The following is a 26,065-nucleotide window of genomic DNA, read 5'->3' on the forward strand; positions in this document are numbered from 1 at the left end:
TAGATGTTTTGCCTGTATTAAGTTTTATTTGAACTTGCTCCCCATGGTTTTTGCTATTACTGAACCCGCATAGCATTGCCTAAATATGCATGTGAGTACTGGAAATAATCTTGAATTTAGAATATTAGCATGGCTTTTGAGAGAAAACAAGGGGATGCGAATGAATCACTTAATTAGAGCAAACCACGTGACTGCAGGTTTGTCCTCCGGTCATAAGAACAGGTGGTCGCAGTGAGCTGAAGTACAGTTCAAACTAGTACACACACACTGCCAGTATATTCATTTTTTCGTTCGACGTCAGGTTGTGTTGGCAAAAGTTTACTGAAGAAAATCTGAGATATTACAGTAAGTTAAAGTACATTTGTTTTAAACTTGCTGTGTGAGATTTTTCGTCACTCAATGAAGGTGGAGGAAGATCTGCGGAGCGGCGGGACGGTAAGCGGCGGTCGAGGCGGCAATGACTGCTGTATTACCAGACTGCTGAGCGTCGTGGAGAGCGAGTTACAGGCCGGCCGAGAGAAGGGAGACCCGACTGAGAAACAGCTCAAAGTCAGCTTGGAAGATGCTGAACTCTGGAGGAAATTCAAAGAAGTCACCAATGAGATGATTGTGACCAAGAACGGAAGGTGAGGCGCAAAGTTACACAGGTTTTATCATAAGTAGCCTAAGTGCTGTTTGTTAGTCTTAATTAATATAGGCTGTTTGTTTTCCACGGAAACGTGTATTTTACTTTTAATGTAATTTTTTATATACCAAAAGTTCTTATTGTCTTTTTAAGTGAACGCATTGTGGACTACTTTATTCCTGTCAGCAAATTTTGAATCCTGTCAGAAAAAAAACGAATCTTAATTGTATTGATAAATACGAATTTGTTTTCTGAAAGTTAAATAATTTTATTTAAATCATAAAATACATAAACAAATTGCACTTAAAATGTATTTGAAAACTGAAGTCACAAATGTTTGATGTATTACAATAATAAATTGATACTGTCGTAAATCAAGTGTTTATTTCAAAGAAAGAGAGCACACGGTCAATATTAATAACGTTCGACAAAAGGTGGCAAATCTAGAGACTTTGATAAAATGTACTGTATTGTTTTCAAATAAAATAACACTTTTTGCTCACAAATCCTTTTGAAAATATTTACAAATTTATCAGTTGTATTTTTGGTGTTACTTTTTTAATTGATATTTTATAAAATATTAACCAAACTGCATCCTTGGTCCAGAAGTCATCCGTTCTTCTAAATCCCTTGTCATTTCTACAGTTTTATTATTTTGTGTTGCTGGTATTGGCACATGGTAGTGTTTTTTGATGTTTTTTTTTTTTTTTTTTTTTTTTTTTTTTTGGAACAGGTAGATTAATTTAATTGAAAAGGCTTGTTGTGTTGTCGAGCTGAAGGGTGACTTGACCAACTCGTTCAGTAGTTACAGGTCAGCTCTGCAGGTGGGTGTCCTTCCATTTGCAGACCCTCTTAAACTTGTTCTCATCCATAAAATATAATCATAGGGGAAAAAATAGTGGAAAATGACTAGCTTCTACCTCTCCTAAAAAGTTTGTGCCTGTGACTGCTCATAGTTTTGGCAGCCGGTGTAAATCTTAGTTTGGAGGAATAACTTTTTAATCATGCATGTGATGGATTAGGGTTTTTGTCTCGAAGAGATATTTCTGTTTAAATAGAAATATTTATTATTAATTACCGCTTTTTCTCTGCACCAGTAAGTCTTTTAGTGTATGTATTAATATTAAACTGGTTCCAATGCAATTTTAACTTTAAATGACAGAAATAAATGACATAAATATAAAATATTAGATAAAAATATTATAGTAATAAATACTTTTTAAAAATATGTTATTTTTTGTTTTACTCTTTTTAGTGTAAAGAACTGGAAATAGTGTAGTCTGATGAATGTTTTTTTCCATAAAAACATAAATGCCAATAAAGAATCTATCATTTTAAGGGTGTGTTCACACTTGGCATATTTGGTTTGTTTAAACTCATGTGCTCTGTTAGTGCAGTTATTTTAAATAAGTGTAAATGCTGACATCTAAACAAACCAAAAAAAGGACATAATGTCAGGTAAGACCATAAAAAAAGAGGGAACATAATATTTAACATATCTTATTTTCCTCATCATAGTCACAAAGTTGCCCGTTTAGTACACTCAAAAAATAACTCATTAGATGAACTCAATTTAATTTCTGGCAGAATTTCCATCCAATAAATGTGTTTAGCACCAACTAAAAAAAAAACTATTTCCTCAATTAAATGCAATTGAGTTGCTCTGATGAGTTGGTCTGATAATATCGTGTATGTCAATTATAAGTCGTACATTTTGAAGTCTCCTAGTTTCGTTTGAGGTTATCCTGAAGGGACTAAAAGAGCCATTTTTAAGCATATTTCATGAGTTACATATACCGAGGATTGAGACTGATCACAGAACTAATTATTTTTGTTAATTTTAGGACAGTGATTGCTCACTGAGCAAAGCAACAAACTGCATGTTTGCTAATTAAGCTGCCAACACTAAAAGCATGGGTGCTCCTGCAAGGTGCTAATCTCAAAACTCAAAGCATTACATGAAAATCTTCTAAATCTTCAAACTAAAGTGAAGATTAAACTCTAAAAAGTCTTTCTATCAACTTTAAACACCTACGATTACATTTCCCTCTTTTAATTCAATCCCATGCAAATCCCCTAATCAGGTAGTTGGACCAACACAATTCCTTTATGTTGTCCCAACACAAAACGCTTAAGTTAACTGAATGGTTTACAAATTTAAGTCAACATAAAAACAAATAAATTGGCCTAAGAAATGACAAGAATTGTGTTGTTTCAGCTCATTTTAAACAGGAAGTTGGAACAAGCAGCAGTAATTATTTTTTGAGTGTACAGTTGGGTATCTTCAGTAGATAATGTGTGTTTGATTAAAGGAATTCCTGTTTTTCATAAGTTCTCAGCTGATAAAAGTACTATTGCACATTGTAAAAAGCAGGTGAAAAGGTGAGTAAATTTGTTTCCTTAAAAGCGACAAGTTGACTTTACCTAAAATGAGTAAACCTGCTGTAACATGGAACTGTGAAGTTGACTTCATTTTTATAATTATTAACATATTTAATAAGTTTTAAGTCACATTCAAAATTAGGATTTTTTAAATAATGTAGTTATTAAATTTTTAGACAATACGACAACAAACAACAAAAAAAGGGGGGGGGGTGTAATAAATGAACAGTTATATCAAACAAAATAAAAAAGTGGTCAATAAAATTAGAGATATTGCGTATTCCTACACCACAAACTATTACAAGATCTGACGTCATTAAATCAACCCTCTGATGAGTATATGGAGGTTATGCTTAAACCCATCTGCAACAAAAATAGACTCCCACCTCTCATGAAATAAAACATCTTTGCCTGAAGTTAAGTAGTCCAGTGGTACATATTCAAGTATTACCCTGTGCCATGAAGACTTTGTAGGAGTTTTGTCCATTGTCCAGTTCAGGAGAATACATTTTCTTGCACAAAATATCAGGAACTTGTGTGTTTTTTATGTTTGTGCATATTAATATATTAGTATATCCCAGGCAGCATATACTTTGGGTCACAACCCATATTTTAAAAGATAAGATACTATTAATTTCTTGTTCAATAATGGCCCAGAACTTTAGAATTTCCCTGCAAAGCCAAAAACAATGAGCAAGGTCTCCTTCCTCTGTTTTACATTTCACATATATAATTTGTTAAAATGGCGGTTCATTCCGCTGTGGCGACACCTGATTAATAAAGTGACTAAGCCTAAAAGAATACGAATGAATGAATTTGTTAAAATGTATCATTTTAAGGCAGCAGATTTACTCACTTTTTCAAGTCAACTAATTGCTTTTTACAGCATTGTGTTGGGTGCTCAGTATTGACAATTCTACAGTACATAATAAAAGCCTGTTTGTTCTGTATTTTTAAGCGCAGTCTTTAAATAATGACAATGTGAATGCTAAGCAAACCAGGATGAAATGTATACTTTTCTCTTTTGGACTATGCACAAACCAAGTAGTTGTTCTGTCATACAGGAGGATGTTTCCAGTTCTGAAGGTCAGTGTGACGGGTCTGGATCCCAATGCCATGTATTCGTTCCTTCTGGACTTCACCCCTGCAGACGGGCACCGCTGGAAGTACGTAAACGGAGAGTGGGTTCCGGCGGGCAAACCTGAGCCTCACAGTCACAGCTGTGTCTACATCCACCCCGACTCCCCCAACTTCGGCGCACATTGGATGAAGGCTCCGGTGTCCTTCAATAAAGTCAAACTGACTAATAAACTCAACGGAGGCGGACAGGTGCTGAAACACACACACACATACACAGAGAAAAGATATATGAATGAATGTGTCACACTTTACAATAAGCTCTCATTTGTCAATGCATTAATTAACATAAGCTAACATTGAGTCATTTATTTTGGTTACTCTACCTTTGGTGCCTTTTATATATTTAAGTACAGTGTATATTAATTAATAACGTACTATTAGGGTTTGATTGAAAATGTTTGCAAGTGATAATGCTTGGTTAACACTTAATAATAGTGATCCACAGATCATTATTTAATTTGCATTATGCATTATTTAATTTGACGGCATATGAAAGAAATAATTATGCCGTTTACTAAATACTGTATAACAGCATGTTGTCGATATATTCAGTATCCGGTTTGGTAAATATTGATTCTGGAAGTCAAAAAATAAGTAAATAATAATTAAAACCAGGAAGACCTTGTTCATGTTAGTAAAGTGATTCAAAATCTTTCCCAAATGTCAGCCAAACCCTTCTAAAATTAAATGGTTAATATAAGAATGTATAATAAATGCAATATTTCAATAATTAAACATGTTCAGATGTTCACAGTTCTGCGGTGTAAGTTAATGGTCACATTGACAAGCAGGTAAGCTAATAAAATAAATAAACTCCTATAGTTCCTGTTGAAATATAATTTATTATTCTAACTTTCTTATGCCTCTGGTTTCCCCTACAGTCCAAAGACATGCAGTATAGGTGAATTGAATAAACTAAATTGGTCGTAGTGTATAAGTGTGTGAATAAGAGTGTATGGGTGTTTCCCAGTACTGTGTAAAACATATACCGGAATAGTTGGTGGTTCATTCGGCTGTGGCAACCTCTGAAATGGAGATTAAGCCAAAGAAAAATGAATGAATGAACTTTCTTACAATTTGATTATAACTGCAGTTTTTACATTAACCTTTAGAAAACCCTGCTCTGCTGTAATGAAAGGTTCAATGCAATTTTGTTGTTGATATAATAAAAACTGCATTTTTTTCTTTTCTTTAATTAAAAAAAAATACAAAATGGTACATTAACTGGCAAGTTTAAATATGCTACATAAATAGTAACATAACTTTAATTAGTGGTATAAATACATTATCATTACTGTAACAGACTACAATTGTTTAGTAATCTACCTAGAAGTACATCAATTAATTCCACTAATTCTAACCCTAAATTAACAGTTTACTAATATACTAAGATTGGTTGACATCTTATTGCAAAGTTACAGTTAACAATGTCTAAAATGTATATACAGTGTAGTGTAGACTAACCATTAAAGTAATTAACTAATGAATAGCAAATATAGCTTTTGATTGATTGTATTAGCAAAATGCTAACATGCACTTAAATAGATAAACCGTTTTGATTTTTTTGTTTGTTAAAGGATTAGTTTCCAGTTAAATTAAGTATTATTTACTGATCCTAATGTCCTTCAAAAACCCATAAAACACCATTTTCAGACAAAAAGGTATTTTGAATCAAATCTGGGAGATTTGTTACTTCATTTAAACCGTTAATTTACTCTCTGATAGGTTTTTATTCATGTTAATATTGTTCAGAAAACTTGAAGATATGTTTACTGATCAGCATTTATATGTAAATGAAATTAATAAAAGCAGTTCTGGAATCTATCAGATTTGATTAAAAGAAATCTTCGTTTGTGTTCAATATTTGACTAAATCCCATCAAAATGAAAATTCTGTGATCATTTCCTCACCCTCCACATGTTCCAAATCTTTTTTCCTAAGAATAATAGTTTTGAAAAGGGCTGGAAACTGGTAGGCATTGACTTCCACATATTTGTCTTTGGCCTTTGGATGTCAATGGCTGTTGGTTTCCAAATTCCAAAAATGTCCGTAAAAATATAGATTTTATGTTCAACAGAAAAAGAAACTATTGACACGTTTGGAAGTAATTAGTGGTGGTATTTTTTGGGATATCTCTTTTGTGGATGTAGCAATCTTAAAGTGTTAGTTCAGCCAAAAATGAAAATGATTTAATTAATTACTCACCCTCATGACATTCCAAACCTCTGATACCTTGGTTCATCTTTGGGACACTTATTAACGTATTTTAGATGAAATCTGATAGCTCACTCATTCTCCATAGACAGCAAGCTTCCCAACTCATTCAAAGTCCAGAAAGGTACTTAAAAATATCCTTAAAACACACCATATGCCTTCAGTGGTTCAATCTGAATATCATCAAGCTATGAGAATACATAAGTGCACAAAAAACAAAAACAACAACCTTATTCAACAGTTTCCTCTCTTCGGTGTCAGTATAGGGAGCTCGTTCACAAGTCACTGTTGTGGCTGTCCCTCTGACATGCACCTTATGACATTTACCTTATAGACATTGAGTATGTTTACATGGACACTAATAATCTGATTTTAATATGATTAAGAGTCTACCATGTAAACAGCATTTTTTGATTAATTTAATCTGATTAAGGTCATTAAACTACACAGAAATCGGATTAAGACATGTGGAGTATGCCGTTTTTAGTGGCATTATTGAAGTGCAGTACAGACATGTAAACACCGCAATCAAACTATTACAGTCATGTAGGATTTTCTCCACATTTTGTGACAGGATAGTCCACACACACACGGCTGTTTGACACTATTCTATGCACCTACCAAGTCAGTAAAGGACCACAGACACACACACACACATTGGGAAGTGCAGAGGTTTCTTTCCATACGATGTGCGGTATCAAATTCCATTAAAACAACACTCTTCCAGCAGATCATACTCGCATCCAATATCTCGTTTGTCACTGGGAGCATGCATGAAATGTTCCTCAATGAAAGTGAAAGTCAAACTGTGGTTAAAGTCGACGAATTAATAATAAAACACCTGAAATTACATGAAACTCCAGAGGAAATGTGGATAGTGCAATGACACGATGTTAATTGATCTATGTGCTTTAACATGTGAAACGGGATCATGAAAGGAACATTCAAAATGCAACTCATGTAAACATCTTAATTATATTATTGTCTCATTCAGATAAGGCAAATAATTTGATTACTGATGTCCATGTAAACGTAGTCGCTGAGAAAATAAAGTCATTATTTTTGTTGTAAGTACACACAAAAAATTCTCATAGCTTGTTATTATTCAGAATGAACCACTGAATATGGTCTGTTTTGAAGATGTACCTTTCTGGACTTTGAGTGCATCGGAAACCTTGCTGTCTATGGAGGATGAGGGAGCACTCGCATTTCACCTAAAATACCTTAATTAGTGTTCTGAAGACATGTTGATTCCGAATGACATGGAGGGGTGTAATTAATAACATAATTAATTTTTTTAGATGAGCTAATCTTTAATCCATGTTACCAATGAATTACAGCAAGTTCCCTCTCAAAGCATTTTTTTCTGTCATACTCCCTTTTCATCAGTCATGTTGTTTAGTTCTTCCCTAATAAAAAGACAAGAGAAAACACAGAGCGCCCGCACATTGTGCTCGTGCTGCGCAGGTGTGTAATGCCATACGTGGCCTGTTCTGCAATCTTGAGTAGCCTCTCAGGGCTCTTGTGTGTCCAAACAGGCCTCTGTAGCTTTTAGGAGTCTTGGCCTGCCTTTAATCACCCTGCGCACTGCCACGGGGAAATTTCAAGTGCGCATTTATACAATTAGTGCTCTCCTCTGCATCCACTTCACCTATGGAGCCCCTTTGTTCAGCAGGGACTGCATGTAAACAGGAATAAACAGCTCTTAATTGCCACTTTTCTCGTTTAATGCACTTCCTGCCGTTCAGACAGAGAGTGGTCTACTTCAGCTCGCCATCCTGGCTTTCAGCAGGGCCGCTGCGAGGTGCTCCAGCCCGCTCCATTCGAGTATGACTCCGCCACCAAATTATTATTGGTATTTACATGACCCCTCCCCTGCGCCCTCCCCGCCACCCCGTCCTCTTCTGCCCCGTTCCTGTCTGTTGCCTATTTACCGGGCTTTTTAAACGCGGAGCTGGCAGCGGAGAGGACGATGAGAGAGAACCAGCTCTAAATGAAATAATTGCTGTGGTTAGTTGTACATTATGGTAATTACCTCTGTTTTTTCTATGCAAAATTAATTTAGCCATCAGTCCTTAGATGTTCAAAAAGGCAACATATTAAAAAAGGCAGCGGGGAGAGAAAAGCACACAAAGCCCTTTATGTCCCCTGTAGCCATGCAGATGAGTACCTGCCCCTCATCAGTCATTGTAATCTACCAATTAGAGTTAAAAAAAAAAGAAAAATCAAATTATTCTGCTTTTCTCTCTCGTTCTGACAGCCTCTTTCTCAGAATTGGGTTGAAATGTTTATTCATGCTTGACGTGGTCACTGCAGTCATCCGAGGAATTTTTTTATAAATACAATGATGTGGGTAAATGTGGAAACTTGCTAATATGGATAATGATACTCTTAGCTTTTTTCATTTAAGATGTTAAGACTGGCTGATGAGATGGAAAATGAACTGCATTGGTCTTGTACATCATCAATACACACGTAGGACATACATAATTACATCTAAATGCATCTGAAATCATAATTAGAATTTTTTTTTCTTTGATTAAACATATTGCCCTTTACTAATTTACAGCCATCAAAAAGTTTTAATTAATGCCACACAGCATTAAAGAAAATAGATTATGGTGCCAGTAACATTTGTACTTATAGTGCGCCAATATACACTACCTGACAAAAGTCTTGTCATCGATCCCAGTTGTAAGAGCAACAAATAATAACTTGACTTCTAGTTGATCATTTGGAAAAGTGGCAGAAGGTCGATTTTTCAGATGAATCATCTGTTGAACTGCATCCCTATCATCACAAATACTGCAGAAAACCTACTGGAACCCGCATGAAGCCAAGATTCTCATTGAAATCAGTCAAGTTTGGTAAAGGAAAAATCATGGTTTAGGGTTATATTCAGTAGGAGGGTGTGCGAGAGATCAGCAGAGCGGATGGCAACATCAACAGCCTGAGATATCAAGACATTTGTGCTGCCCATTACATTACAAACCACAGGAGAGGGCAAATTCTTCTGCAGGATAGCGCTCCTTGTCATACTTCAACCTCCACATCAAAGTTCCTGAAAGCAAAGAAGGTCAAGGTGCTCCAGGATTGGCCAGTCCAGTCACCAGACATGAACATTATTGAGAATGTCTGGGGTAAGATGAAGGAGGAGGCATTGAAGATGAATCCAAAGAATCTTGATGAACTCTGGGAGTCCTGCAAGAACGCTTTCTTTGCCATTCCAGATGACTTTATTAAGTTATTTGAGTCATTGCAGAGATGGATGGATGCAGTCCTCCAAGCTCATAGGAGTCATACACAATATTAATTCTTTTTCCACTACACCATGACTTTATATTCTATACTGCACATTATTTCTGTTAAGTGACACGACTTTTGTGTGTGTGTGTGTGTGTGCAACTTTTTACAAAAAATGGACAAATTTTAATCTATTGCTTGTATTGATAATATTGTTAGTTTTCAGAATTTCTGAAGACCTGAAGAATTAAATCTGCTATATATAACATACCTAACTTAATTATTTAGTTGACTTAATTAAAATATAATAAGATTATAATTATTATATTTTTAACAAATAATATTTCTGTCTGTAATTGCAAAGCTGATTATTACATCACTACTCCAGTCTTCAGTGTCACATGATCATTCAGATATCATTCTGCCATTTCTTGCATCAAGTATTTAAATATTAGTGTACTCAAGAAATATTTATTGTACTCATTTTCAGCACATAAGAGTGAAGAAGACTTGCAGTTTCATAACTCATTTTGAAGTTATTAAATTAAGAGGAATGGGCTATTTGCACACAGACTGTTAATTTCAGCCAGCCAGCCTCAGTGCTAATGGTGAACTGTCTTTCCATTATAAAAATGCCAAGTTTAAGGTCTGATTTCTTTAAAAATCTGTGATTTTCACTGCCTGATAGATATATGATAAAGTGGGTCTCAGACAAGACAAGAAACACTGAGGTCTTTCATTTCATTTTATACTTGAACAACTAAATGCTTAAGTCTATTTACCTGATTGTATTTTAATTACATTACAACATTGATGCTGTACAAGGAACCTTACGAAATTAAAAATAGTCACATAAAGCTTTCACCGGAAGTTTATCGCTGGCTTTAAAACTCTAGCTGTGCATAGAGCCTATTAAAATTCAGTTCAAAATAATATTTGTTTCAATTTCTCTGTAAAATTACTTTGTTATATCTGTAAACATTTAATAAAAGACTGAAAAAAATCCAGTTCAAAAATATATACTGGTTTGTACATTTTTAACTAAAAAATAAGTACACAGCACACAGATTATGTCCATTATTGTCAAGCAAAGCACTAATTTCTTTTTCCCTGTCCTCTTGTCTTTCATTCTGTTTACCTGCTCCAGATCATGCTGAATTCCCTCCATAAATACGAGCCTCAGATTCACATTGTTCGTGTCGGAGGAAGCCACAGGATGGTGACCAACATCTCCTTCACAGAAACTCAGTTCATCGCTGTAACAGCCTACCAGAATGAAGAGGTGAACAACATCTTTACAAAATCTGAATCAGAATAAGCAACAGGCATACTTAAGAAACGGTTCACTCCCAAAAAATCAATTCTGTAATTATATATTTACAATCATGTTGTTTAAAAAGCACAAACACACATATTTACCTCAGACCTAGATCAGGGCTGTTTTACATGGAAAACAAAGTATAAAATTGTTTGTTTGTTTATGTGTGTTTAATTTAACTTTATTTCCTCATTTTTAGTATACCGTCTCAAAAAAAAAGTGCAACAGTCTAGCGCATGTTCATTTAGTATTAAATATTAATATTATTAAAGTTTTATTTTCCCCACAGTACTGTTTTTTAAATTATGCAATTTCATATTTATGCATTTAATAATTTTTTCCATTTTAATATTTCTCAACTTAAGTTTTACTGCCTAAATAAAATGGATAATTATCAGTTTTTATCTAATTAAAATCATTAAGTTTGTACAATTAAACATTCTACAATTGTTTCTAGAATGATATATCTTTATTATATATTTATATAACTTCAAATATAACTTTTGTGTGTCAAATTCTATTACGTTTAAACTGAAAATGAATAATAAATTATTTTTTTTGGCCACATTTTATTTTATTTTTTTATAACATCTTTTTTTATTGAGATGTAATAAAAATATGATAATATAACATCACAATCATATTTATATCTTTGTTTTCAATTTAGAGGAAAGACAAAAATAATAGGAAAAAAACAAAAATATAAAAAGAAAAAGGAAAATAAAGCAGGGAGGGCACAGGTTGTTTAAATTAATAACAGATTATTTTAGAAAAAACTTTAGGAAGAAATTGTTGAAAATACAAATCATCTATAGGAGGCATGCACCAGATGATCAATATGATAATGGCTTGTTTAAATAAATCTTTGTAAATAGGGGGAATATGTAGATAAGTCAATGTCAGTTTATTTAGTCTTTTCCTGTTTCATTTAATAAATTGCTGACATTTGAACTTGAAATAAGATTTATAAAGGGTGTCCACATTTTCTCAAAAACAGTAAGTTTGCCTTTTAACATGTATGAAATCTTTTCCATAGCAGCCACACTTGATTTTAATGTAAAGCTCACGCTATAAAAAAGCATTAACAAAGATTTAAGCTCAATAAACTACTAATTAGCTACTTATTAATAGTTAGATTTAGGTATTGGTAAGGGTAGGGATGTAAAATAAGATCATACTTTGTAAGTGCTAATAAACAGCTGTTGGAAAAATGAGAACCCAGTCCAGGAGACTCATTCAAGCAGAATTCTTTGTTTTGATGTGTAGTTTGGCATCTTTAAGAAATCCACAAGTCTGCAAGAGCCTACAAGAGTCTCTTACAGTGACATGAGTAGTCTAAACAAGTCTGATTTGAGACAGAGTTGTCCTGTCTATAATATGTTTTTAGCAGGGACAGTGGCTAAATGGCAGATGGCTAAACAAAGCATGCAAATGAAGTAGTTAGGTGAAAGAACCTGTCCAGCCACTGACCGCACAAGTTTATCAACAGAAGAGTTTCTTTGGCCTGAATGGATCCACAAAGACAAAGGCCCAGTCGTTGAGATCCTGCATTTGAGACCATGCTCATAGCATTTGCATCACTTTGGCTCATCCAGTGCTCAGGAAGGCAATAGGTTTAATATCTCCTGGGCTGCTAGAGTTTTGAATTAAATCATATAATTTAAACCCAAAGAATATAACTATTTACTTATATTATTGTTAATTTGAAACTAGATTACATACATTTATATTTCTACACCATTCATATCTTAATAATAGGAAGATAATAAGCCTGTAGTAAACAGTGTGAGATGAACTAAAGTGTTACCTATATTTTAATTACTTTGAAAGGTGCATTCTCTATCATAGTGTACCATAATTCCATTCAGTACCACCATATCAAACTCATGGTATCATTGTAAAATCAAACGTTTATTTTCATAGAAAACACTTGAGTTTTTGTGCATACATGATAATATGATCTCATATAAACATAAAATTGCTTATGAAGGGATTCTAATGTGTATTTATATTAATTTGTGATGTTTTATAGTAGTTTTGTGATGTTTTATTTATTTACACTAATCCACATTGCATTTTGATTAGGTGATCTGTAATACAGTCGAAGTCAGAATTATTACATTTTATTTTACTAGGTATTTTTCAAGATACTATTCAGCTTAAAGTGACATTTAAAGGCTTAGGTGTCAATCACACCGAATGCGATTTTTATGTTCCAAAAACGCGAGGCGCACTGCAATGCCTTTTGTTTAAAAGAAAAACAGAAGTGCGCTGCGCTTTTTATGTCGCTAGGCAACGACTGAATCAGCTGCCTATTGTGCGCGAGTATTGCTGTTAATATTGTATAATTTTAATATTTAATAATAGTGCGGTATTCAAGATTTGTGAAGTCATACAGCTCCGGAGAACTCAAAACAGAAACCACTAATCTCCTCTCTATCTTCAAAAGTCTCCGGTCGTCTTGAAAACACAAACACTGCTGTCACCTCAACGGAAACTCCGCCTCTGCTTTCTTTTGATTGGAGAATAGAAAGACGCGAGTGACGTAACATGCTTTTTTCCTTCAGAGTTGACTTTTTTTTCAACTGTGAGCGTACATGGCGCAAGGGCAAAAACGCAAGGTGCAGCAGGCGGCTAAAACGCGAGGCGTGCAGGGCGCATGATCAGCACCCAAAATGCTTGTGGCTGTTAGTAAATCACCTTTCAAAAAAGTCACTTTTCAACGCAAAAAGCGTGTTCGGTGTGATCGCACCCCTTAATTAGGTCAATTAGGGTAATTAGGGAAATCATTGTATAACGATGGCTTGTTCAGTAGACAATCGAAAAAAATATTGCTTAAGATGGCTAATAATATTAACCATAAAATTGTTTTAAAAAATTAAAAACCGCTTTAATTCTAGCCGAAATAAAACAAATAAGACTTTCTCCAGATGGAAAAATATTATCAGTGAAAGTTTCCTTGCTCTGATAAACATAATTTGGGAAATATTTCAAAAAAGAAAAAAAGCAATTCACAGAAGAGCTAATCATTTTGACTTCAACTGTACCTTTGAGTTGTTCATTCAAAATGTACCAAATTGCAGGGCATTTTTTGTTTTATACAGTAATTATTTTTTTCTGACTTGATCCGATGATTCCCTCTACAATTTCAGCATTAATGCCTGTAGTAAGTCGTTATATATAATAAAAAAAAGAGATAAAAAAAAAAACACAATAGTATTGAAAGGTTTTTCGGTAATTTTATAACAACTACACATTATGAATCATTTATTAAGCATTAGCACCTAGTGAATTCATGATCTGTTAAGCATTAACTCTACATTAATAAACGTTAGTAAGCAGTTTATAACTGCAGCTACAAATGCTCTATTCTTGACTTAAAAGCACATTTATAATATGCTTAATAATTGTACTTTCATAATTTCTGAATGATTGATTTTTCATTACTAAATTAAGTATTGCATTATTTACGACCCAGTTGTATTTAAGAGTAGTTAGTTATTTTTTAAGATCATTCAGAATGAGTCAGTAAATGATTAATAAACTATTCAAATCAACATTCATATATCTTATTATTCAGGCATATAGTAATAGTTACTATGCATGTTAATAAATGCTTAATTATAATTATTATCTTTGCCATCCTATCTAAAAAATAAAATTACTGTAAAAATTGGATAAAAAAACACAATTGAATAATTTAACAATATAATATGCAACATTTCAATTTAAAGAAATGCAATGAAAATTAATGACTAAAATCTGAAATAGAAGATGTATTAAAATTACTTCATTAATATACAACTACAATATCATTAAGATTCTTACATGGGGGAATAATAATAAAAAGTAACTTAATAAATGTATAATTATACCATGATTATTATTAATAAAAGTAATTTAAACTGCACAGTAATTTTATTTTAGATAAGATTGCAAAGATATAGTTTTATTTGTGTATCTTCAAATGAATAATGTCGTTTATTTTCTTTTTTCCTGTTTAGAATAGAACTGAGCCTTTAATTGTCATTTATAAGGGATTTATAAAGCATGAATAGTCTTCACTTTAGATTAGGTCAAACTGGATGAAGTTGAGTTAACAAAGCTTTTATTAACATACCAATTAACTATTAGTATATGCCTGAATAATAAGAATTATAAATATATTATTATTCATTTACTAACTCATTTTAAATGAGCTTAAAAACCTCCAACTATTAATAATGAAAGATTAATCATTAGCAAAATTATGAAAGTGCAATTATTAAGCACATTACATTACCTTATTAAGCATTTGTAACTGCAGTTATAAACTGCTTACAAACGTTTATTAATGTAGAGTTAATGCTTAACAGATAATGAATTCACTATTCGCTAAAGCTTAATAAATGATTCATAGTGTGTAGTTGTTATTAAGTGTTACTGTTTTTTCTTCTCAAGCGAAACTTCTTTCTGGCTAAACTTGACCTTCTTGTTTAAAGCAAATAGAACGTTTATAAAGAAAGTTGATATTATATTTGATCTCTCATGTGCAAATGTTATGTTTAATCCTCACTACGCTCTCGTCTTCTTCACAGATAACTGCGCTGAAGATAAAACACAACCCATTTGCCAAAGCGTTCCTTGACGCAAAGGAAAGGTACAAATGAGTGAAATGACGTTGAACTACAAACATCATTAGTGTCAAGTTTTCTCACCGATTTAACAATGCGCATTTCAACTCCTAATAATATCATAGCAGGCATTAGCGGTAGTCACGCTAGCATGACTGTGCGAAATCAGCCATGATTAGCGACCAATTATTAAACGTTTATGCTTTGAATGGAGCGAGTGTGTGAGTAAAGGAGCTTGTTGGAGAGCCGGTGTGAAGTGAGAGTGAGAGATTTTTGAGCGGCTACTGTGAAGAATGTGTGAGATATTACACAATGATGTTGGTGGAATGAGCACTGAATAAATATACACTCCAGTAAATGTATTCACAACTTCCCTGGAGCAGAAGATTGACACTACTGTAAAAAAAACAACTGTCTTTTACTCTGATCCAAAGAAAAGAGGAAAAAAGTTTTATTTTTACTAGTGCTGTTAAAGGAATAATCATGATTGATGGCATCCAAAATAAATTTTCATATTCACAAAATATATATGTGCATACAAATATACATGCAGTGCTCAACACACACCCCATTTTGAAATATATATGATAAAATTAATATATATATTTATAATAAATGTATTACTTCTGTAATTTATTAACAGTATGTATGAGTATTTGTACATGTATACATAAATATACACTGTACACATGTATATATTATGCAAATACAAACTTTTATCTTGAATGTGATTAATCGTCACACAGTACTATTTTTTTTTATTTTATGATTTCAGCCATAAATGCTTGATAAATGACTATAATGCATTGTTGATTCTAATTACTGTATCTCCAAGAAATGGATTCTTTAAAACTATATTCTCACAGTGCCAGAACAACACTCACCGGCCACTTTATTAGGTACAGTTTACTAGTACCTTGTTGGACCCACTTTTGCGTTCAGAACTGTCTAAATCCTTCGTGGCATAGATTCAGCAAGGTATTGGAAATATTCCTCAGAGATTTTGGTCCATATTGACATGAGAGCATCACGCAGTTGCTGCAGATTTGCCAGCTGCACATCCATGATGCAAATCTCCGTTCCGCCACATCCCAAAGGTGCTCTTTTAGATTGAGCTCTGGTTACTGTGAGGCCATTTGAGTTCAGTGAACTCATTGTCATGTTCAAGAAACCAGTCTGGGATGACATGGCGCATTATCCTGCTGGAAGTAGCCATCAGAAGATGGGTACACAGTGGTCATAAAGGAATGGACATGGTCAGCAATATTACTCGGGTAGGGTGTGGTGTTGACACGATGCTCATTTAGTACTAATGGTCCCAAAGTGTGCCAAGGAAATATCCCCCACATCATTACATCACCACCAGCAGCCTGAACCGTTGATACAAGGCAGGATGGACTGCTGCTCACTGGATATTTTCTCTCTTTCAGACCATATCTGTAAACTCTAGAGATGGTTGTGCATGAAAATCCTAGTAGATCGGCAATTTCTGATATTTTCAGACCAGCCCGTGTGGCACCAGCAAACATGCCACGTTCAAAGTCACTTAAATCACCTTTCTTCCTCATTCTGATACTCACTTTTAACTACATCAGATCATCTTGACAATGACTACATGCCTAAATGCACTGAGTTGCTGCCATGTGATTGGCTGATTAGAAATTTGCCTTAACAAGCAGTTGAACAAGTGTACCTAATAAAGTGGCCAGTGAGTGTATATAGTCTATTCTCAAATATTATTTAAACTATCATCTTGTCATTTTCAATAACTCATCAACATGTTCAGTCAGTTACACGTTAAGTCGAAAGTATATCAAATGTTATTTGCCATATTTTGCCTGAAAAGAATATAAGTAGGGAAACACACGCATGATTATAGAAATTAATTTTCATTTCTGCTCATCATTTGATACTTTTACTGGACAAACATGGATTTCATTCAATAATAGTTGACAATGTTAATAATGTTATTAATGGTATCTTTTAAACCCAGTTTCCACATTACATATAATAACCTACGCATCCATTTTCAACTAATAATAATCAAGAAAGCAAAGTGTATTAAAATAATTTTTGAAGGATCATATGACATTGAAGACTGTAGTCTTCTGTAATGATGAACGTGACTCTTTTCCATCAGAGGAATTAATTAAATTTTATTATACTTTTAAGTAAATAAATTCTTTGTGAGCGGTAAAATACTTTTATTCCTAAAGAAAAAAAAACTGAAATAATCTATGCAACTGATCTGTGCGTATTAATTGTTTTGATTGGTTACTTGTTCATTTGATAATAATATATGTAACTGATCTGTGTTTTGATTGGTTGTTTGTTTGAGGTTTGTCTCATGTGAGGTGTTCTCTCCACAGGAGTCACCCTAAGAATCATCTAGAACCTCCAGTTGAGAACCAGCACATGGGCATCCCACACTGTTAGTCATTCATTTTACTGTTTTATATGTTAGCAAAGCTTTGTTTTTCTTAAGACTCTTCAGTGTTATGCTAATAGTGTTATTGGTGTCCACTTGTTGGTTTGTAGGCGGATGGTTCATATCAAACCCAGACACTCTGTGTTCTGCTAGTGGCGGAAACTTTCCATATTCAGGAGGTTTACCGCTCACTCATCATCACCATGGGTATAAACACTACCCAAGTCTACACGGGCACCGGGCAGCCCCGTACCCATCGCCCTACCTGCCCCGCCATCATCACCGTGGCCATAACACAGGTAAAATGTCATTTAGCAGTTTTCCATTTGAATCATGTCTCAGCAATCAGATTCTGGAAATATTCACATTCATTTTCTCCACAGAATATATATATATTTTTTATTAATAGACCCTTTTCACATTTCCGGGTTTCTCAGCATTGGAAGTCGTCATAGTTGGGAAAACTTAGAGCGCAGTGAGTGGGAGAGAACAACAAATATTTTTTTTACAATCTTATTTGCTCAAATAATAAAAGAAGAACTGCACAATGATGTTATCAAGAAAAAGGAAAAAAAATTGTATGAGACTGATGACGGTAGCGAGAGGAGAGAATAACTTCAAATTTACTGTCCTGTCTCATAGGCGCTGCATTAGAAACCCCTCGCACAAGCGGAAATCTGTTTATTGTAATTTGAAGCAAAGATGATATACTACATACATAAATGCATATAAATGTTCATAAGTTTTATTAAAAAATCTATATTAAAAACTTTCAAGGATTTAAGATGCTGATGTCCATTAAACACGTCATAACAGGCTTGTGAAAAGGGTCCATGACTGATAAAAAGAGGCATTCACTGCATTAATTTATCTTTATCTTTTACAAACAATCATGTTTAATAGCAGAATTCTGACAGAAAAAACATCTTTACTTATAATGCTCTGCAGAAAAATCAACCAATCAGTTACATGTTAAAAGAGATTTTTAGCCTCACCCGATGACGTAAACTCTCGAAGTACTTTATATATTTTTTTGTAAGTTTCTCATTTTAATTTTAATAGTAAAAGGGTTACATTTTATTTAGATATTTTAAAATCAAATCTTGCTAATGTAGAGTTGGAGTCAGAATTATTAGCCCCCCTTTGATTTTTTTTTTCTTCTTTTTTTAAATATTTCCCAAATTATGTTTAACAGAGCAAAGAAATTGTCACAATATGTCTGATCATATTTTTTTTTCTGGAGAAAGTCTAATTTGTTTTAAAAAATTTTAAATCCAATTTTTTAAAAATCCCAAAATTTTTAAAAGCCCCTTTAAGCTATTTTTTTCGATAGTCTACAGAACAAACCATTGTTGTACAATAACTTGCCTAATTACCCTAACCTGTCTAGTTAACATCATTAACCCAGTTAAGCCTTTAAATGTCACTTTTAGCTGTATAGAAGTGTCTTGAAAAATATCTAGTAAAATATTATTTACTGTCATCATGACAAAGATAAAAGAAATCAGTTATTAGAAATAAATGTGTTAAAAAAATCTTCTCTCCGTTAAACAGAAATTGGGGAAAAAATAAACAGGGGGGGTTAATAATTCAGGGGGGCTAATAATTCTAACTTCAACAGTATAAAGAATGTTATAAAATATTTTGTATTACAGTTCATTAAAACTGAAGCTATAAAACTTAAATTTGTGTTACTTGAAATATATTATTTTAAATACTTATTTTATATTGTTTCTTTTCATGATTTACACTCATTGAGTAATTGCAGAATATATTTTTTTATTTCCCTTTCTTCAGAAAACACACTAAGGAAGGCGTTGAGCTTATGTGTTTATTCATGCAGTTACTTAACGAGTGCAAATCTTGACCTTTTGAGTTATTCTGTTTATAAGATTCACGCACCAAAATCAAATAACGTAGGAGTGCAGTGCATACAGTAAATATTGATATTATTCTTGACTATTGACCTTATTCTTGACGTAGCAGCAGTTATTGGAATATTTTTGGCTCAAGACTTCCGGTCTCATTCACTTCCGTTGATGTTAAAAACAGCTCGTTGTGCTGCTTTATGTTGCAAACTGGTATTTCCTTTTTATATTGTTCTCATTTTTATGTGTAGTCGTGAACACACTTGTTTGTAGAGCAAGTAGTTTGAACATTTTCTGCCATTTATTAATCATTTTTCCCATAGGCAGCTGAATCAGAAGTACTTAATCTCAGTAACAAGCACACTTGTGTATTGCAGAATAAAGACATAATTCTCAGTTTCAATTAGATTTACTTGACACAACAAAAACTGAAATAAAATATAATAAAAACTGCACAGTCACAGACATATCAAAAAATAAATCAGTTAAAAATTATGTCAAAAACTTCATAGTTATCTTATCTACTAATAAGTAGTTATCCTATTGATACTAAAATGACACTGACTGAATTAATCTGTAAATGAAAGGTGTGTGAAAACCACAATGTTCCAAACATATACAGACAAGCCTGAAATTAGTCATACCCCAGGCAAATTCTGACTGCAACTATTTGTTCAAAGGTAAATAAAATCCAAGAATTATTGTGTCCCACAATGATGCCTCTTGTACATCATCATTCTTTATTTTGGTCAAAAAAAATTAACTGGTTGAATAAAAGTAACTTTAAAGCTGCGGTCACACTTGACTTTTCTTCCCATAGACTTCCATTCATACGCACGCGAATGTGTCAGACCGGAAACGCGGGGTCATGCGTCAAGTTTCGCATGTTGCTGCGGTGCAAAGTTCAAGCTTGGTGAACTCTGACCTGCGAAATCGCATCACTTGACTGCGTGAGACCAATCGAGGATCAAAACATGACCTCCCTGGACAGAAATTTAAAATATTGAGCAATCGTTGGCTTTTTTTAATGTCTAATCATCTTGTTTAATCCCGCCCCTTTTCGCGGCACCGTACGACAGAATTTCGCACACACAAAGCCCAGTGTGACCGTAGCTTCAGTCAGAATTTGAATAATCAAAGTCAGGGGTATGAATCATTTCAGGCATGACTTTATGATCTTTTTGTGGAGCACTAAAGGAGAAATTCTGAAATGAATTTGTGTGTAGTTATTGTGATTGCGGATCAGGTTAAAAAAAACTGTCATCTCTCCCTTTTTTAGAAATCTGAAAAGAAATATAAATATAATCGTTTTTTTTTTCTTAGCTAACTTACTTCTGTTTTCCTTTTGCAGTTTCTCTATCAGACAATCTGAGTCCAGGTGTGCAGATGTTCTCCAGTCACGAGAGCTGGACTGGTGTGTCTCCTCCAGGTCCTGCTGCCATGCTGTCCATGCAACCTGCTCCAAACTCACCTGGAGCCAGCAGGTTAGAGAGAGAACTTTATACACAAGACATTCACAGCATGTCAATGGTGATTTATCTAAAAACCTGAAGTATGTCTGTGTATCTGTGATTCCAGTCAATATCCCTGCCTGTGGACTGTGAGCAGCTGCACCGTCTCCTCCAGTCCTCCAGGAGGCGTTGTGAGCCTCACACACAGCCAGGATGAGCCTGCGGACGTTGCATCTACTTCTGTTTCACCGTGCTCTTTATTACAGGCCCACGGACCAACCAGCTCTGATGGTGCCGTAGATCCAGCCAATCACAATAGGGTAGGCGGGATGAGCTGGGCTTCTGTCACCACCCACTCGTTCTGAGCTAAATCATTTAATCATTCAGAAGGAATTAAAAGTGTACAGGAAATGTGAACAGCGGAAAACCCATGAACCCCATGAATATGAATCCATGCTTTAGATTTATACAGTATTGCATCATAAGTGATCAGATATAAAGCCTGCACAAAAAAGGGTCGACTGGGCTCCAGTTTGATTCCATTTTCTGAAATGGAATCAAAAATTTTTGCAAGAATGCTAAAGGTTGAATTTCTCAAAGAGTAATCCATTCACTGTAAGAAATGAAGTAATAAAGGTGATTGTGCAGTTTTATCTCTGAAGTTCTGGCGCTTTTTTTCTAAGAATTGCTCAACATTTTTAGAAAAAATAAGTCAGAATTGTAAGATAAAATTCGCAATTACCTTCCTTTTTTGATCAAGCTTCCATCAAATTCACACAACACCAACAGACACTTCACATCGGTTAACATGTCAATGAAATGCAAGTTGCCCTTCGAGCATACAGTTGAAGTCAGAATTATTAGCCCCCCTGTTTATTTTATTTTTTCCCCAATTTGTTTAATTAAGAGCAGATTTTTTTAAACACATTTCTAAACATAATAGTTTTAATAACTCATTTCTAAAAACTGATTTATCATTGCCATGATGACAGTAAATAATATTTGACTAGATATTTTTCAAGACACTTCTATACAGCTTAAAGTGACTTTTAAAGGCTTAACTAGGTTAATTAGGTTAACTAGGCAGGTTAGTGTAATTAGGCAAGTTATTGTATAATGATGGTTTGTTCTGTAGACTATAGCAAAAAAAATTTGCTTATAGGGGCTAATAATTTTGACCTTAAAATGGATTTAAAAAATTTAAATCTGCTTTTATTCTAGCCAAAATAAAACAAATAAGACTTTCTCCAGAAGAAAAAATATTCTCAGACATACTGTGAAAATTTCTTTTGTTAAACATCATTTGGGAAATATTTAAAAAAGAAAAAAAAAATTCAAAGGGGGGCTAATAATTCTGATTTCAACTGTATCTTCGACTTATCTACTACTACTTTAAAGGTGCAGTATGTAAGTTTGACACCCATTCCTGGATCAAAATAAATGCAAGCGCAGGTTGCCAGATTACCAACAGGACCAAGTCTCGAGCCTAAAGGCTGATTTAAACAGTGTTCAATAAAAATAAAAAACAGCACGCGATAGAAGGAATATTTACCATATTTAAAGAAGTTTTTGTTCTAACTAACAATGCAACCTGCTTACCTAATGTTAACATTCATAATATTTATATTATTTGCTAATTGATAACCTCATGCAGAACTCTGAATCCGCGTCTCGTTTCGGAGTCTGCAACTGTCCATCAGCAATCGCATTTTGGTCACAGACGCATGCTTCGAGAACCTTTCTGAATGAATGAATGAAATGCGCTGTTTTCCACCAGGCAACCCGGGATGTTGAAATATAATTGGCTAAAGTGGCATTGGGCGGGTTAAAAGTACCAAAACAAAGACAGCTGTTCCAGCACATAATAGACATTTTCATAGCAGAATATCTGACTTCAGCATTGTTTCTCAGATAAACAAAAACGTTCACTTAGCATGTTTTTTTAAATATCTGCAAAAATATTATGGTATTTTTATGCTTTAGAAGAGTCAAAAACTTACATACAGCACCTTTAAACCCCGCATCTACCACCTGTGCAGAATTCAACTGCGCAACTGGGTTGTAAGGTCGGTTGCCAGATTGAGGTAAAAAAATGCTTCGAGATAGAATATTTTGTCAATTGTGTGAGGTATAGAGCTTCATACAAGACCTGGCTTCTTGACAAACATGGACAAAAAGTGATTTTTCATAACCAAATTGGGGCATATAAATATGAGAGACTCCCGAGAAAAACGGGACCATTAGTAGTAACCCTAAAGTAATTTTTTTTTTTAAATGATACACTCAATTTTCGTTTAGATTCCTTGACTAACTGTAGGAAATCTAATGAATGGCACTTTAAAAATAAAAATTTAAAAGATTTTTCAGTCAGGATATTCTGAGAACCCCCATAAAGGCATATGTTCTTCATTAATCTGTATTATGTAGGACAGGCCCGTCTTTTACAATGGAAAATGGAACATTTTGTGCATATAGTGTATTGTAAACTTCTGTTGTAATTGAGTGTTTCAATTCAGTACAATATCGTCAGGTCAGTGATCATCTAACAACACCAAGGAACTCAGATGATTTTAAAAAATGTGAATAAAAACTCTTTTATATATGTACAATTGTAAATGTTCAGCAATGTTCAAAATTTGGAGTCAGTAAGATTTTAAAGGTCCCATGAAATTAAAATAAAGGTTTTTTTTAGATCAGTATTGTTAGTTTTTTGGATATCTATAAGCTAGTGTGCTCTAAAACAGTGACAAAATTCACATTTCGAAGATTTAAAACTGATATAAGCATGTAAAGCTTTGTCACTTCCACCTAAATGGATCAAAGGTTTTATTCAGAACAGCCCATACCACAGTTTCTCGTCACATAATGACCAATCAAATGCTCTCTAGTATCTGACATGCCCCACCCCCTTCAAGACGCTTCACATTTGCTTTTCATTTGATGCGCTTGAGACCAACCCCTCTCACTGGCAGAGCAGTGATAAAACAAAACGCTATTGGCTGTTTTTAAACAGGGGAGGAGCTACTCTATCCCACCCTTTCTTTGCGTTTTAGTTAAAATTTCGTCATAATAAAAATGCACACTTAAAAGCACTTCACACAACCGTTAACGTTTTTTATGTGTTTTTGAAGTTCTCATCAAGGCTGAATTTATTTAATAAAAAAAAAACAGTTTATTATGCGATTCTAGTCTCCTTGTCACACATTATTCCCCAATTTTAATATGATATTTTGGTTCTCGTTTATTCATTTTTCTTCGGCTTAGTCCCTTTATTAATCCGGGGTCGCCACAGCGGAATAATCGCCAACTTATCCAGCACGTTTTACACTGCGGATGCCCTTCCAGCTGCAACCAGGTACTGGGAAACACCTATACACTCTGATTTGGTTCTCAAGAAATTAATTACTTTCAATATGAAAATGGCTCTGTATTTGAATGGAAATGCTAAAATATTTCTTTAGACGTATTTGAATAAAATGTTCATTCAAAAGAACATTAATCTGAAGCAGAAATACATGGTAATTAAAATGTTATTACATTTAAAATAAAATCTTACCGACCCCGACCCTCTTTTATTTCTCTTCACAGTCCATTTGTAGTTTGGTGCAACAGTCTGGTCAAAAGTTCAAAGTTGTTATCTGAACACAGAACATCTGACCGGAGTGAATCATAGAGAGCGCAATACAACTACAACTGAGGCACAATTAAAGCCCGCATAAATGGCTTCTCTAGTTAATCAATTAAACCACTTTGGCATGCGGAACAAGGCAGTGTTTTGGCAGACGCTGTGCTTTCGCTCTTACCTGGCCTTTTTACCTTCTAGTGCACACACATTCATTCACAATCTCTTTCTCTCTCACACACACACACACACACACACACACACACACACACATTCACAAGCACATTACCGTTACATTCACACAACTACACACATGGCTCTGATTCCTCCAAAAGCAGGCCTCACTTACCCGCAGTTTTAAAACGCTGCATAAAGAGAAGGCAATTATTCCCCCATCATATTTTTCGGCTCTTGAAAATGTTATTTTAATCGTGCTGGTGGAGTGGACCACTCTGTTGTTTTCACATGAGTGTAAAAAATAATGACGGCTGTCCAGTGAATGGGGCCTTGGCATGAGTTTGGGCCACTATGGGCATGCGGTCGACCACACACACACACAAATACAGACTTTTTTTCTGCGTTAGACAGAACACAAACTAATACAGTGTTGTTTAAAAACACATGCAGAACTCTTTCCATACACTTTCATTTTAATTAATCAGTACTGATTGTTAAATGATCTGACACGGTGTCTCAGTGGTTAGCACTATTCAAAGCAAGAGGGTTGCTGGTTCGAGCCCCGGCTGGGCCAGTTGGCATTTCTGTGAGGAGTTTGCATGTTCTCCCCATGTTTGCGTGGGTTTCCTCCAGGTGCTTTAGTTTCCCCCACACTCCAAAGACATGCGCTGTAGGGGAGTTGAATAAACTAAATTGTCCGTAGTGTATGAGTGTGTGTGAATGTGAGAATATATGGGTGTTTCCCAGTACTGGGTTGCAGCTGGAAGGGCATCTGCGGTGTAAAGCATGTGCTGGATAAGTTGGCGGTTTATTCCGCTGTAGCGACTCCTGATGAATAAAGGGACTAAGCCGAAGGAAAATGAATGAATGATTGTTAGATGTGACCCTGGACCACAAAACCAGTCATCAGGATACATGTGTTGGGTTTATACAAAGCTTTCCATTGATGTATGGATTGTAAAAACAGAACAATACTTCACTGTG

General features: G+C 34.3%; 1 protein-coding gene across 1 annotated transcript; it reads left to right on the plus strand.

The window, feature by feature from the left end:
* Nucleotides 1-260: 260 nt before the first annotated feature.
* Nucleotides 261-21,662, plus strand: tbx19 (T-box transcription factor 19). Its single transcript, XM_056458969.1, has 8 exons — nucleotides 261-626; nucleotides 4,072-4,336; nucleotides 10,752-10,886; nucleotides 15,500-15,561; nucleotides 17,905-17,966; nucleotides 18,074-18,262; nucleotides 21,183-21,315; nucleotides 21,410-21,662. The coding sequence occupies exons 1-8, from the start codon at nucleotides 400-402 to the stop codon at nucleotides 21,645-21,647; spliced, it is 1,311 nt and encodes a 436-aa protein (XP_056314944.1). The 5' UTR covers nucleotides 261-399; the 3' UTR covers nucleotides 21,648-21,662.
* Nucleotides 21,663-26,065: the final 4,403 nt, after the last annotated feature.

The sequence above is a fragment of the Danio aesculapii genome, chromosome 6 (assembly GCF_903798145.1).
Source record: "Danio aesculapii chromosome 6, fDanAes4.1, whole genome shotgun sequence".
In the NCBI taxonomy this organism is placed as follows: domain Eukaryota; kingdom Metazoa; phylum Chordata; class Actinopteri; order Cypriniformes; family Danionidae; genus Danio; species Danio aesculapii.